Below are 14288 nucleotides of genomic sequence, written 5' to 3'. Positions count from 1 at the left end.
TGCAGTCCTGCAGTAGGTAAATACAGGTAACTTTAATATAGCTTAAAATGAAAGTGGAGGGAGAGGGCCAGGAAGGAGATTGTTCTCTGAAGCAGGAGCAAGGCATTGAAGTAAAAGAAATTGGAAGTGGGGTGTGGGGGTGTAGAATCCATGCATTTAGATTTCATATTTTTCTAACCATTGTCTTCTAGCTTCTTGAGTTGTATTTAAAATGAGTAATTTATCCTGGCATCTCACACAATTTAACTATCCTATGTAAAACTCTTGTTTAGAAACATTCTTGAGATAACTTGGTATAAGAGAATTAATTTTAACTCATTGCAGGTGTTGTAAGCAGCTAGCTTAAGTTTATTTCATTTAAAAGTAGCTACTACTGAGCCCTTTCACAAAAGGACCTGGTTTTTGCTAATGCTAGGTCATTTATTGCTCACTTTGCATGTATGCTGTGTGAATTGAGGGAGAACTTTGTGTTTTTACCTTCAGCAGGTATTTTGTGGAACTAAAAGCAACAGCAGAAGAACAAGTGCTAGATAGGTTTGCAGTCAAATGTTGTAAAATACCTAAATCATCATCTTTGCATGGGGCTCTTATTTCCCATAATTCTGTCAAGTTTCACAGGCTTTTTTAGCATAGCTGCATTTACAACAAGAAAACAGAACAAAGTACAGTGCTCTGGAAGAGTCAAAAATCAAGTTGTCCTTTCAATAGATTCAACTCTGTGCTGAGTACCTAACAAAGTTTTGAATTTAGTGATATACTTAATGCCTTAGGGAACTTTATTAATTTTGGAGTGAGGAGGATCTTACAGATATTAAATATCTTTGCAGGAACACTTAGTCAGTCTGGATGAGCCAGCCTCGGAAGCTGGACAAGAAGCTCTGCTTAGACAAGAGCAAGCAAAAATCATTCGTTTTGAAAGGCAAGCGGAAGAGTTCCTCAATGCAGTCTTTTACAGAAAAGGTTGGTTTTAATGGGGGGGAGGGGAAGTGGTGTATCTCACTGGTTTTTTTGCATGCAATGCAGATCTCAAAGCTTTGATGTTCAAGTTGTCATCGTATGTTCAATATTTTTCATTTGTCATATGTACACATAAATCAGCTGTAAAAATTGACTCTCAAATAATGTAGCAATATGACAGTGTGGGCTTGGGACAGAGGGAGAGAGTGTAACATACTTAACTCTAAACCAGATCTCTCCATGGGAATACTGGTGCTTTGCACTTTTGGAGGAATAAATCTCTTCTCTACTCAGCAGAACTTCTCTGAAACCAGTATTTAGATGAGTGGGCTGTTTGGAAGGAGGGGCAAGTGGTGGTGGTTTTTGTTTTGTTTTTAAATTTTAATGGGATCTGTAGTAATGCAGTTTTTCTTAAAGGTCATCAGCCTTCTCACTGTGGTTGGTAGTGATTACACACCCCCAGCAATCCACAGTATAAGATATTGTTGGAACAGTGCTAAGGGGGAATGGAGAATTCAAAACGTGATCAGCAAAAGAATTGGAATATCAGCGCTGTAGAACGTCAGGGGCAATCACAGTAGCTCAGTGCTGGAAAATCCTCTAAATATCTTCTGGAGAGTTATGTCAGTTAAACTGTGCTCTTAGGAAGGCACAGATCTCAACTCACAGTTTTCTACCAATAAGAGAAATAGGAATCCAGAGGTTGCTTCCAAATGCATCCTGAAAGAAAGTACGTTGTACTTATCAGTCTGATCCATGTGTGAGGAAAATCTGCCAAATCAGTAATTCCAACCTGTCTGCTGGGGGACAAAGCAAGGCTTCAGGTTAACAAATTAAAAATTGCTGTAGCCAGTGACCAAAATATTTAAAGGTGTTTTAAGTAGATAACAGTATCTTAGCCTTTCTTTTATGACTCAAATGAATAAATACAAACTATACATTATGGTGTATTGCGTAAAGTATAGAAGCATGTAGGGGGTGGTAGGAAAGATAGTTAATTCATTACTACTGATGGTTCAGATAATGCTTGTATTCCAAGTCTTCATTTTCAGTGTCATTTTCTGGGGTGGGTTTTTTTGGTGTGGTGGTGTGTGGTTTGGGTTGGGTTTTTTTTTCTTTTTTTCCTTCTGCCTTCTGTTTTTTTTCATGTGTGTTTTGTTTTGGTTTTGTTTCTTTTTTTGTTTTGTTTTTGTTCTTCTTTTAAGGTTAATGTTTCCTTTTGCTTTTAGATTTATCCACCTATAGATTTATCTATTTAAATCCAGAATGGATTTAAGAAAACTAAAACCTAGAAAAAACATGCTTTTTTCCATATTACTTTTCTGGTGAGAGGAAAAAAAAAGGCAGTTCCGTCACTTCCAAATTGTTTATTAAATACTTCATCCCCTTAACACTGTGCTTAAATTTTTATGTATGACCTGTGCATGTCTTACTAGGCATGCATACTTTCATAATTATCAGCAAACTATTGGCAGATACTGCAGTGTGCCAATGAGGGGTTTAACACTGTGTGTGGTCAGATACACAGACTGAAGATAATGAAACCACTTCAGGTGTCTGCGCATCTCTGAGAATTTTTTTAGTAGTACACTCTTGCTTTTCTTCCTCTGGCAGAGCTGTGCTTGGTGCAAGAGAAAGAAGGGAGGAGAAGAAGCCTGGCAGGAAGTCAGCTCTGAACCCTTAATGCATTGTTATCAAGCTTGGCTGTATTTAGATTGCTTGAAAAGTAATTCTGACTCATGCCATTGCCATAAGATCCCCAGGCACTGTTACACCAAGGAGGGTACAAGGAATGGCAGAACTCTTAACGCTTCTATGTTGCTCAGAGATGCTTGGCTCTTCTGGTTTCATGCCAGCAATTAGTTTGTTCTTTCTTTCCATTCTTACTGCCAGTAATGTCTGAGACTGGTATTTTGTGGCCGAGACAGATCAGAAAAAACAGGGATGTTCTGCAACAAGATGCATGTCAAGGACATGCCTTCATGCACTTAACGTACATAGGTAATTAGCATTAACAAACTTTCTGAACAGGTTTACTGTCCATTAATCTTATGTGCTTTGTGCCCATGGCACTCTGACCCAGTATTGCTGCTTTCAAACACCCATAATTCCAGTGAAAGCAGAGTGGTAATACCTAGTTGTCCATTACCTTTACCTTGTGGCAGGGTAGGACCTTCTTTTGAAGGTTTAATGAAGTCATACTTTTTTTTTGTTGTTTGATACTACTCTTCTAAGATTTCAGTAAATATATAAAATACACAAAAGCTATTAAGATTTTAAAGCTCAGCGGTACTGCCTTACACTATTATATTTGTTGTATTTTTCTTCTTTGAGAATTTCTGTGATTTACTTAACCTTAGGTTTTGGTGTTTCTTTTTTTGTTTGTTTTGAAAAAAACCTCTAGACACTCGGAGTCAAAATAAACATCTTTAATACATGACTTCAAGTGATACTGCAGAAGCACCAACAAATATTTTGCATTTGCTTTTGAATGCTTTTAATCCTTAGCATTCAAGCTTCTTAGTAAGCAAGAAGCCTTTAATGTGCTAGGTAACTACCCTTCTGGTTGAAAGCAGAATTTTGTGTGTTAAATTAGAGAGCTTGTCTTGAGCACTCAGTAGTCACTCTGTGCTGATTCTTTGAAGTTGCAGATTAGAAAGATGCATGATGGTAGGCATATGTAGTATTTTCTCCCTGAAGCTGGAAATATGTTCAGTGTTACTGAATTGTACTTATGAGCATAAACAGTAAACACATGATTCTTCAGAAAACATAGGTGCCATAGAACTTTTTTCCTGCCAGCCCCACTTGTATACACTACAAGCACATGCCAAATAGCTAATATTGGTGTCATCTTGCCATTGGTTTGTGTCCCTCTGGGCTTTCCTACAGCTTTTCACACATCCTTCAGCTTGTTATAGTAGAGAGCCTAGAAAATGGAAGAAATGTCACTGCAGGAAAAAAAAAGCCTCTCCAGGCTTGAGTCCTTGGGGACCATTTGGGAAGAAAGTGAACATATAAATGTACCCAAAATTAAGTTTGGCTCATGTCTTGATGATTTCTTAAAACTAGTGTCTTGACCTTAGCAACAATAAAACATCCTGTAGATTTTACAAGAACATGATTAACTATTTAAATAAACATCTTGGAAGTTTGCAGTTGCTATACCCCTGTAAGAATTACTATGTAAGATCTTATATTTAGAAAGCTATCCTTAACAGGCAGGAATTTGGGCTTGATTAAGTACTTAAAGCTCAATATGGTTTTTCATCAAGAAACACAGCAGCTGCTTATTGCTACTTTCTAGTTTGTAGGCAACTATGTGCTCAAACCTTCATGTCAGTCATCCTTTACAGATATTCTAAAGCTGGTTTTTTTGGATTGATTCATTTTTGACATTAGTGGTGGTAAAAGGCAAATCTAATGCTGAAATGTCCCACAGAAAATTTTCCTAATACTTCTAATAGTTCAATCTCAATGGATTACCTTTCAACCTGGGTAATTTTTTTTAAAGAGGAAGTAAACACTTTGCTATTGTTCTGTTTTGAGAGCTGCTTTTAAAGATTTGTTTAGTCTTCTACTGCACAATTTTCTCTGAATGTTTCCTCAAAAATAGAAAATCAAACCTTTTGAGCCATTTCGGGAGCTGTTATGGGGTTTATTTGGTGTATTTTTTGTTTCTTTTTTTTTTTAAAAACCTGATTTGGCTGGAGAACACAAGCAGTATTTGAAGTGAAGTGGTAGGACTTAGCTTCTGTGATTTACGAGTTACAGATTTGCCTTGATGTCACAAATTACTGGTGATCTAAACCAGTCATTTTTGCCAATATATTTTTGGGTTGCCCACATCCCCATATACCTTTGTATTTATGTACTGTTTCATATAAATAAATTGGAATGTCTACCTCTTCCAGGTCACATTTCTTATTAATAAAGTTATCAGCTCTTCTAGAAACAGAATTACTTTCACATCTTGTTGGCTTGTATATGTGAAAGCTCTTTGCGTAGTACCTGGTGCTGTGTTGATTATAATGATTGTCAAAAGAATGATATAAAGGAATAGATAGAATGGGGTGGAAGACACTTGAACGTTTGATCTTCATGTGGGTTATTGTGAAGAATCAAAACTAAAGGGCTTTATTTCCCAGTAAATTTGTAGGGGTCTGCTGCAACTCTATTCCCCCTTCTCCCCTTCTGTAGCTGCAGGTAAGTTACTTTATTCTTCCACTCAATAGCCTGTTTTGGGGTTTTTTTATTAAATGAGCTTCATTACGTGGTACTTATCTTCATGAGTCTAGCTCTCCTTTTAGTTTCCACACCTCTTAAAGGTCTGGTCAGATATCTGTATTTGAAAACAAAAGACAAGATTGCATGTTTCTCTTAAGCAACTGTTATTTTGGGAAGGTTATACCAGAATCAGCAATGGTTCTTGTTCAGGTGTTCTAAAACTAAAGTACATTATCTTAGGCTTTCATTTTTTTTTTTTACCTAGATGATATTTTTTGTTAAATCAACAATGACTTAATATGAAAGTTGTTTTACTTAAAGTGCTTCCTTAAAAAAAAATCTCTAATATTTACAGACAGTCCTAGGGTCTCTGACCCAAATATTCCCCTAGTGGCCCGTGAGATCATGCAGCGAATGATCCGACAGTTTGCTGCTGAATATACCTCAAAAAATAGCTCTACTCAGGACTCCAGCCAGCCCAATAGCACAAAGAACCAAAGCCTGCTGAAAGCATCTCTGGTCGCCTCCTCTCCCACGGCTGCAACTGCTCAGAACCCTGTGCTCAGCAAACTTCTCATGGCTGACCAAGACTCACCTCTGGACCTTACTGTCAGAAAGTCTCAGTCAGAACCTAGTGAACAAGGTAGGACTCTTACGAGTGTCTTGCATCCTACGGCAATCCGTTAGTGACGTTCTTGTTGTGTAACCAGACAATTAGAAGTTTGCACTTTTCCATAAAATGTAAAACGGAGAAGTGGTAGATGTTTTTACAGTAAAATAATGACTACCCAGATATGGCTGGGAGAGAAGAGACTTTGTGGGAAAATGTAGGCACATAGACTTGAGTGATTTTTCTGAAGAAGGGCAGAGGGGATGGACATGCTTCAGACTTAGGGGAGAAGCGTGCTGTTCCTGCAGGGAGCTGCAAGAAACAGTCTGCCAAAATAGACTCTATGCTTGCTGATAAAACAAGTCCACGGCGATAAGACAAGTTTTAACGTGGTCATGAAAACCATAATGTTGTCTCCTTTCTGAAGATCAGTATACAGTCAGACTGAAGGACTGATTTAATTTCTTTGTGGTCATAGCGTGAAAACAGTATCTTTTCAAAGTCTGAGACGTTGCTTTGTGAAGACTGTAAAAATTATATCCATGAACTGTACAGGACTTGCGGGTTTCTGCTTTTGGAAGAAATGTCTCGTTTCTACCCTAAAAATAGACTTGCTCTGCAGAGCACAGATTGAATAACTTGTACAGTGTTGCAGAGCTTGTTTTAATTTGAAAACCTTGCTTTCCATCAAAAGCAGTTTTTAACAAGCAAATTCTGTGAGTGATGATACTTTGTGAATGTTTTTTTTTAATGAAGCCATTGAATAGAGGCTATCATAAATCCGTCCTGCTGCTAGGATTAAAACTAGCCCCTTTACCCTTCTTTGGAAAAATTAGTGCCTGAAGTCATCCTGTCAAATAAGAAGTAAGCTGTCTGTCCTCAAATGGAAAAGGTGCCTTATTAAAAAAAAAAAAAGCCTTTTGCTAGCTACTACAGAATTGTAGATATCCCTTTTTACACTGAACTTATGAAGCCTTTTGTAAAAAGGTTAATTCTATGTGTCCAGCAGTATGCAGCTTGAGCATCTGTGAGCCTACTGCCATTACAGCAGTATTGAAAGTTGATGTCACACTTCAGTTATAAAGCTGCAGTGAAAGATTGTGTGGTGTTTTTCTTGAACTGAGGATCTGTATTAAGCTGATAGGCATTTGTTTCTGTCTGACTTTATTAGAAATATATTTCACAAGTGTCTTTTGCATATGTTTTTAAATTCTAAGCTGCTCTCTTTGTGGAGCTTTTCACTGAAAGAGGAAGAGAATCAGGTTGGTTCCTTTTTTTTAATTAGAGGATTGAGTGGTAAAGAAGAAAGCAGGTACATGGTAGCTAAAGAAGAGTTCATGTGACAAAAAAATTGTAAGATAGTTTATAATGTTCATAATCCTTGTTATAGAATTTGAACATGTACATATTAACTTATACAGTAATCTGTTTGCTGATGTATATTTTCTTTTCCAATTTACATTTAATGTAATCGAGAAGAGGTTTTGCCAGACTTGTTAACAAGAGACTGAAGAGGTTGTCATGAAAGACTGCTAGTGTTGTGTATTGGATTTCTATTCTGGTGGGCTGAAGAAGACCCTGCTAATTCTAAACTTCTCTGTGCATTATGAGATTGGCCTTGCTTGCCCTTGAAGACTTCTGGGTAATAATGACCTGTCTGATGGAGAAAGTTTAGTATAGTCTCTTGAAAAAGAGGTGCTACTTGATCCAGTCTCTGTATTTTGTAGTTGCATAAATTGTTCAATTCTCTGCTTGCTTAAGCTTGGGTTATGGTGTGTTCCCAAATGCAGTGGGTGGAACAGCTTTCCATAAGTTAATTCTAGTTCACTGTTTATCATGGTTTTTTTCTCCATATGTCAAATGAGAACTTTAAGCAATCTGAAAACCATCTTAGATTGTTCTTGTGCTAGGTGATATTTACTTGACTAGATGGAATGAGTGAGTTCTGAAATGTCTCTAGTTTACCTTGCCAACAGGTTTCATTTCTCTTTGCTGCATAAATTCCTTGTTTCAGAGTTTCCAGGAATTTCAGATGGCTGTGCTGCTTCTATGGCAATGTTGCCTTTATTAAAATGACCAGAATTTCAAGTTGTTTCAGTGCGGTGGGAGCAAGGCTTTTTTAGCAAAAAGCATGCTCCCTTTTCTGTTGCCCAGAAATGCAGAGTTTACATAAGGGCTTGCAAAGGAGCATGGGTGAGTGTGAGGAAGTGCCATTAGTGAGAATGGATGAAGCAGACTAGCAGGAAAAATAGCTTGGTGTGTGGAAGAAGATAGGAATAAAATGGCACAGCAGAGAGGGGAAAGGCAGCAGCTTTGCCAGTAGGGACCCACTGGAGACATGGAAAAAGGGATGAAGCTAGTTGCCAGGTGAGGAAGAGTCTCACACTTGTGTGTGTGTATTGACTTGAATGTGAGTTTCCAGTATGAAATTCTCAATGAATTTTCCTAAAGAGATTTGATTTTAAATTTTTTTTTTTTCCCAAATACTGGCTTAAATCCCATTCTCTAAGGGGGGGAGTATCTCAGGAATTCGAAGGTTGTCTCATTTTTGGGACCACTTGCGGGTTAGTTATGCAATGGGCTGTGTTGTATCGTGAACTGTCATGTGTAGGTCATCTTTTATTCCCTGGCTCTTGTAGCAGATGTACCTTTAATTTTGCCAATTTTTGTTGTGACTTCTGAGGGCTATCTTGAAGCCACTTGTTAGTCAAATGGCAAATAAATCAGCTTTAGTTTGCTTAAAAATAAGATAAGATAAGATAAGATAAGATAAGATAGAAGTTGTCATAAGCTAAATATGACTTTATCCCCAAAGACTTTTTTTTGTCAAGGGACAACATGGCTGATCCTGCTTCTTCAAACACTGAAGTCATTCTTTTGTCTCCACAGACGGTGTGCTTGACTTATCCACTAAGAAGAGTCCTTGTGCCGGCAGCACCTCTCTGAGTCACTCTCCAGGGTGCTCCAGTACTCCGGGAAATGGGTAAGAGAAAGCAACTTACTATGACCTTCTAAAACTTTTTTTTTAAACTAAGAACATGTGCTTACAATCTGTTAATTTATCTTACTTTTGGTGTTAACCCTTTGGAGTAATGTGTTTTTCAGCTTATACCTTTGGCAAATGCCTTCACCCCACCTGCCAAATAAGAGTTGTTGCAAACTGAGACAGATTTATCTTGCAGTTAAGAACTCTAATGTATATTATTTTGGCCAATTTAGTACTTAGCCAAAGATCTTTCCATTACCTGCTTCTTGGGTTTAGTGACAAGTGTGGAGATGCGAGTTCAGCTAAATATAACTTAGATTTAATTTCACTTAGGGGAAGGTTAGCTGGTAGAAAAGTGTATTTTAGGGCTAGTAATGATTTGAGTCGTGAACCAAGCTGAATCAGATTGGAATCGCTGCATGCTCTTTGTTAGTATTTCCCACCATAAATAACAATTTAAAAGTGGCCAGGGGAGGGAGTCTGGTAGTTCAGAAAACTTTAAATATTACTTTATTTGATTTGCGGTTGTAACATAGCACTGAACAAGATTTTGGTGTTTTTGTTTGGTGTTGGTGTTTTTTTGGTTTTGTTTTTCTTTTAATTGTGGTGTACTGCTCTTGCCTTAATTAGTTCAAGGTGTGGAAGAAAGTTACATCAAACATTTGCTTTAGGTTTCCTATTTCTAATGGTCACTGCGTGCATACGTTTAGAAACCCTTTACTATTAGTTAGGATTGAGTTAATTGTACTGAATAGGCTGACTGGGGGTAAGAGGGATTTTGGGTGTTGATGGGAGAGTTTTATCTTCAACTCACTATGAACAAGTAATTATTTTAGTCAAGTACAGAAATAGTATATGGTTTAAACTGCAGTTTAATTGCTGAATTTGGCTTTGAAATGGTCTTTGAAAAAGCTGAAATTTTTAACTAAAAACCCACCACTACCACCAATCCCATGTACTGCTAACAATCGATTTAACCTTTGCATTTCTCTCTGGAAAAATATTATTGTCTCAGATTTCTCCCTTAAACGTTACTTTTTAATACTTCTATTACTAAAATACTTCAATTCTTATTTAAAAGTTAGTCTTAATACTTTTTCACAATTCTTTAGCATAAGCCTTCCCCAGCAGCTTCTCTTTCAGTTGTGGACAGGTTATTTCCAGCTTTATTTTCCTAGGAAAGCAGCAAAAGCCACCCAGGCTGTGCATTGTTTGTTCCCTTGTTTGTGTATCGAGCGAGGGCCAAAGTCCAGCACACAGGGGTGACAGGGCCAGCGCCTGGTGCTGTCCTGATCGGTTCTGTGGGTCCAGAGAGGATGCAGCATGCTGGCACCTGGGGTTGCTTGTACAGGTGTGTGGTACCTGAGGGTGACTGCAGTCTGCTTAGCATCCGTGAAATCGAGTGCGACCCTCTGTCCTGGTTAGCTGCCAGCATGACCTCTATTTAGGTGTAGAACTGGTGCGCATTCTGATACTGGTAATTGCTGTAGAAGGGGCAGAGATATACGCATGGCTTCAGAGAGTTCTCTGGAGTAGCAGACTTCCATCATTTCTCTGGATTTTGTTCTGAATCCTTGTTGACTCTTGTCAACACTTCAGCCGTGACTTGTTTCACCCTGGGGAGAAGCTAGCAGCATACATCTCAAGCATGCATATTACAGGCTAGGTCCTTTCAGTGGTTGTCTTCTCTCTAAGTACTTTTTTTAATCCAAATGTGATATTAAAAAAAAAGAACGTAGCTTTTCAGTATTATGCATACTATCCTTAAATAATGCTGACTTAGCTGGAGGCTTTACACCCGTCTAGCAGCCCAGAGCATTAAAATAGTCACTAGTCTGTCTGTTAATTTGTATGTTGAACGTGGAGAAATTTGGAAGTGGATTTTGAAACTGGTGTGATTCAATTACTACAGGAGGCTAAGCAAGCAAAACGTTAAAATACATGTGTTTAACTGCAGTAGTAATAATACTTCATCATAGAACACTTGTGAGGGAAAGAAAATGGTAAAAATAATACTACTTCTTCTGCCATTAACCCTTGATCTGGATGACAGTTGGAGCTAGATTTTCCCCACCCCCAGCCATGTTATGTATCAAATGAGAGTCCGAGACAAATATGTATCTAAAATTAGTTGTTAAGAGAGCAGTTTGGTAAGACTAGTCTAATGCAGTGTTTCCCTTTGTGATCTGCAGTATCCCAGCTTTCATATTTAATGACACTCAAGCAAGTACCTTTGAGGCTTGCTAAGCGTTTTTGTTGGGGTTTTGTTGTTTTTATTTTTTTTAATCCTGAGCAGCAATTCTTCAATACGATGAAAGCAAACACCATCCAAGGTTCCACCTATGTGTAGATACTGCAGGTGGCAGTCATATTTGCATGTTTACTATGTTGCACTTTGGCTTACTCTTTTATTACTGTACTTGTTTAGTGGTAACGTCACACCAGTAACACAGTTGTGTGTAGACCTATGGCGATCGATTACTACTTTGTAATTAAGGTGCTATTTTCAGACGCTTGCGTGAAGCCTTTTCTACTCCGAGAATTTGTGAACCCAACCAGAGACCAGCCAACAGGTTTCATTTTTCTTTGCCCAAAAAGCTTCTCTTTTTTTGTGAACAAGTTTTAAAACTGACTGATGCTGAGACTTAAAAAAAAAAAAAAAAAAAAAATTAAAAAAAAAAAAAAAATTAGAGAAAATAAATAACACAAAAAGTGATGTTACCCAAGCAAGGCCTTCTAATAAAGGAGTGGCCCCCTCACCCATCCCTCCCTACCTGTGCAAGTCCTGCTCACATCAGTTTCCTTCCATCCAATTAGGCGACCTGGGAGACCCAGCCAGCACCATCCGGAGGGACTACAGAGTGGTGATGGGGTACCTCCAAGAAGCTTGCAGGATGGAACCAGGGAAGGTTATGGCCACTCCACATCTCTTAAAGTACCGCTGGCTCGATCACTCCAGATTAGTGAAGAACTGCTGAGCAGAAACCAGTTTTCTACGGCTGCCAGCCATGGGCCATCTGGACTACAGAATCATGGACAGCACTTAATATTATCCAGGGAGGCTTCTTGGGCAAAACCACACTACGAATTCAATTTCAGCCGCATGAAATTCAGGGGAAATGGTGCACTCAGCAACATCAGTGACCTTCCTTTTCTTACAGAAAACTCTGCCTTTCAAAAAATGGCACTTCAAACTAAACAGGATGGGAAAAAGGACGTGAGCCATTCATCTCCTGTGGATTTAAAGATACCACAAGTTCGAGGCATGGACCTTTCATGGGAGTCCCGCACTGGTGACCAGTACAGCTATAGCTCTTTGGTAATGGGTTCACAAACGGAGAGCGCACTTAGCAAAAAGTTAAGGGCTATCCTTCCAAAACAAAACAGGAGAAGTTTGCTGGATGCTGGACCAGATTCCTGGGGCTCAGATGCTGAGCAGTCTACCTCTGGACAGCCATATCCCACCTCAGATCAAGAGGGAGATCCTGGCTCCAAGCAACCTAGGAAGAAAAGAGGGAGATACAGACAGTACAACAGCGAGATACTGGAGGAAGCAATCTCTGTGGTTATGAGCGGGAAAATGAGTGTTTCCAAAGCTCAGAGTATTTATGGGATCCCCCACAGTACACTGGAGTACAAAGTTAAAGAGAGGCTGGGCACTTTGAAAAACCCTCCAAAGAAAAAAATGAAATTAATGAGGTCGGAGGGGCAGGATGTTTCAGTAAAGATTGAATTAGATCCCCAGGGAGAAGCAGCACAAAGTGCGAATGAATTGAAAGATGAGTAGGGATGCTGTAGAGTGCCAATTACTTTGCAAACTGGGTGAGCACTACTGCATAGTTCAACCACCACTGAGCGCACCTGATTCTCTTATTTACTGCAATGCTCTTTCCTTTGCAGTTTAGTGTAGACTTGTGTGAACACAGGTGAAAGGTGTGCTCTGAATGTCACGTTGTAAATTTTTCTAGCCTGCTGTGGCGCAGTTTCCCTCCTTCACCTGTCCACTACCCTCCCCCCCCACCTTTTATTTTTCCATTTGCATGTTTCTCTGTAATAGAGAGTTACCTCACAAAGAATGCAGATCTGTGGAAGTGGACATCTTGCCAGTAGAGCCTGCCCGAACTTCTGGTGTTGGATTTTTCATGTCTGCCTTTATAGAAATAAGTCCACTTTGCTAAACTGATACTTTCCTAAAACCAGGCATCTTTCAAATGAGAATCAGACTGTCATTCTTCAAAATGTTGCAGAAATCTTTTTCCCTGTCCTTTGCTTTGATCCAGTTGATTGAAAGATTTGAGCTAAATCGAGTTATTTAGGAATGGTACCTCTCTTGAACTCAGAGACTTATCTATCAGATGGATAATCAATTGGGTCTAATTAGGCTCTCCACTATTTTCTTTCTAAATTAAACATACTTACCATTCATTGTCTGCTTAGTGCTCACCCGGAGGGGAGGGGAGGGAAAACCTACACACACTACCTTCAGAATATGTCAGTTAATTATTTGTAACACTACCTTCGCTGTAATTTTGTTTGATATTTTTGAAGGGTGATATTTAGACTCACCTGCTTGAGGATGTAGCCTTATCTCACGGAAGACAAGCTTCTCACAGTCAGGAGCAGTCAGGGTACACTAAATAATGTATTAGGGTATGCCTCATAACAGACCTATGGTTCTTTGTGACCTTTATGCTTTTTACAGACTTGATTCTGAGTTTACTAAACTATGTGGTTCCAACAACTAGTTTAAATGACTCTAATCTGGGGAAGGGGGATTTGTATAACAAACTACTGTGATATTGCAAAAAAGAAAAAAAAAAAAAAAGCCCAGAAAACGGTGATCTCAAACGTTACAACCTCAGTAGTCTGCCCAAATATCCACATTAGTGAAGGAGCTTGTTAATGTTCAGGGAAGAAGTAAAACACTGGTAGCCTGGTCTAATTCAGGTTCTGCATCATATCTATCTGTAATACTGTCAGGGTCGAACACTCCATGAACGGGTGTTTCCTTTTTAAATATTACAGTTGCCAGTAGCAGGAATTAATCCAAGTCCTGCTTTTTTGTTGTTGATTTTATTTTAATCTATTTTGATAGTGGTTTAGCACATGCTAGAAGAAGCATTTAAACACCGTAAAAGCACTCCGTAAACCACAAATCCAGGTATTTTTCAATATGATGATATTGTTATCATCATATGGAGATCCAGGATAAGTTTTGTACAGAACTTTTGTCTTTGATACTTTCTGCAGGAGTGGTCAGTAACTTCAGTGGAGCTTACTGGACTTACCACAGTATGACCAAATCGGAATTGCTGGTTCTTCAGGTAGAAACAATTCGGTCTTAATCTGTGCAAAAGGTGGATAGAATTACCTTTTTTTTTTTTTTTTTTTTTTCCCCCATTTGCACAACCAAAAGAAGCATTGGATTTTTTTTTTTTTTTTGTGAGAGCATTAAGTGATGTCAGTGACTGAAAGTGGTTTCTCAAAGTTCATGGGAGAGTGGCCTAG

The 14288-nt window shown here is 38.7% G+C and overlaps 1 protein-coding gene across 1 annotated transcript in view; it reads left to right on the top strand.

The window, feature by feature from the left end:
- The window catches only part of LCOR (ligand dependent nuclear receptor corepressor), a 22211-nt gene extending 9108 nt beyond the window's left edge, over nt 1-13103 (top strand). Inside the window, exons 2-5 of the mRNA XM_008935298.1 lie at nt 828-960; nt 5540-5827; nt 8684-8777; nt 11598-13103. Coding sequence (XP_008933546.1) covers nt 5590-5827; nt 8684-8777; nt 11598-12567 — 1302 coding nt within the window. The 5' untranslated portion in view covers nt 828-960; nt 5540-5589 and the 3' untranslated portion in view covers nt 12568-13103. The remainder of the gene's footprint in view (nt 1-827; nt 961-5539; nt 5828-8683; nt 8778-11597) is intronic.
- Nucleotides 13104-14288: the final 1185 nt, after the last annotated feature.

Source organism: Merops nubicus, unplaced genomic scaffold (assembly GCF_000691845.1).
Source record: "Merops nubicus isolate BGI_N331 unplaced genomic scaffold, ASM69184v1 scaffold11882, whole genome shotgun sequence".
Taxonomy (NCBI): Eukaryota; Metazoa; Chordata; class Aves; order Coraciiformes; family Meropidae; genus Merops; species Merops nubicus.
This window is presented reverse-complemented; position numbering and strand designations above follow the sequence as displayed.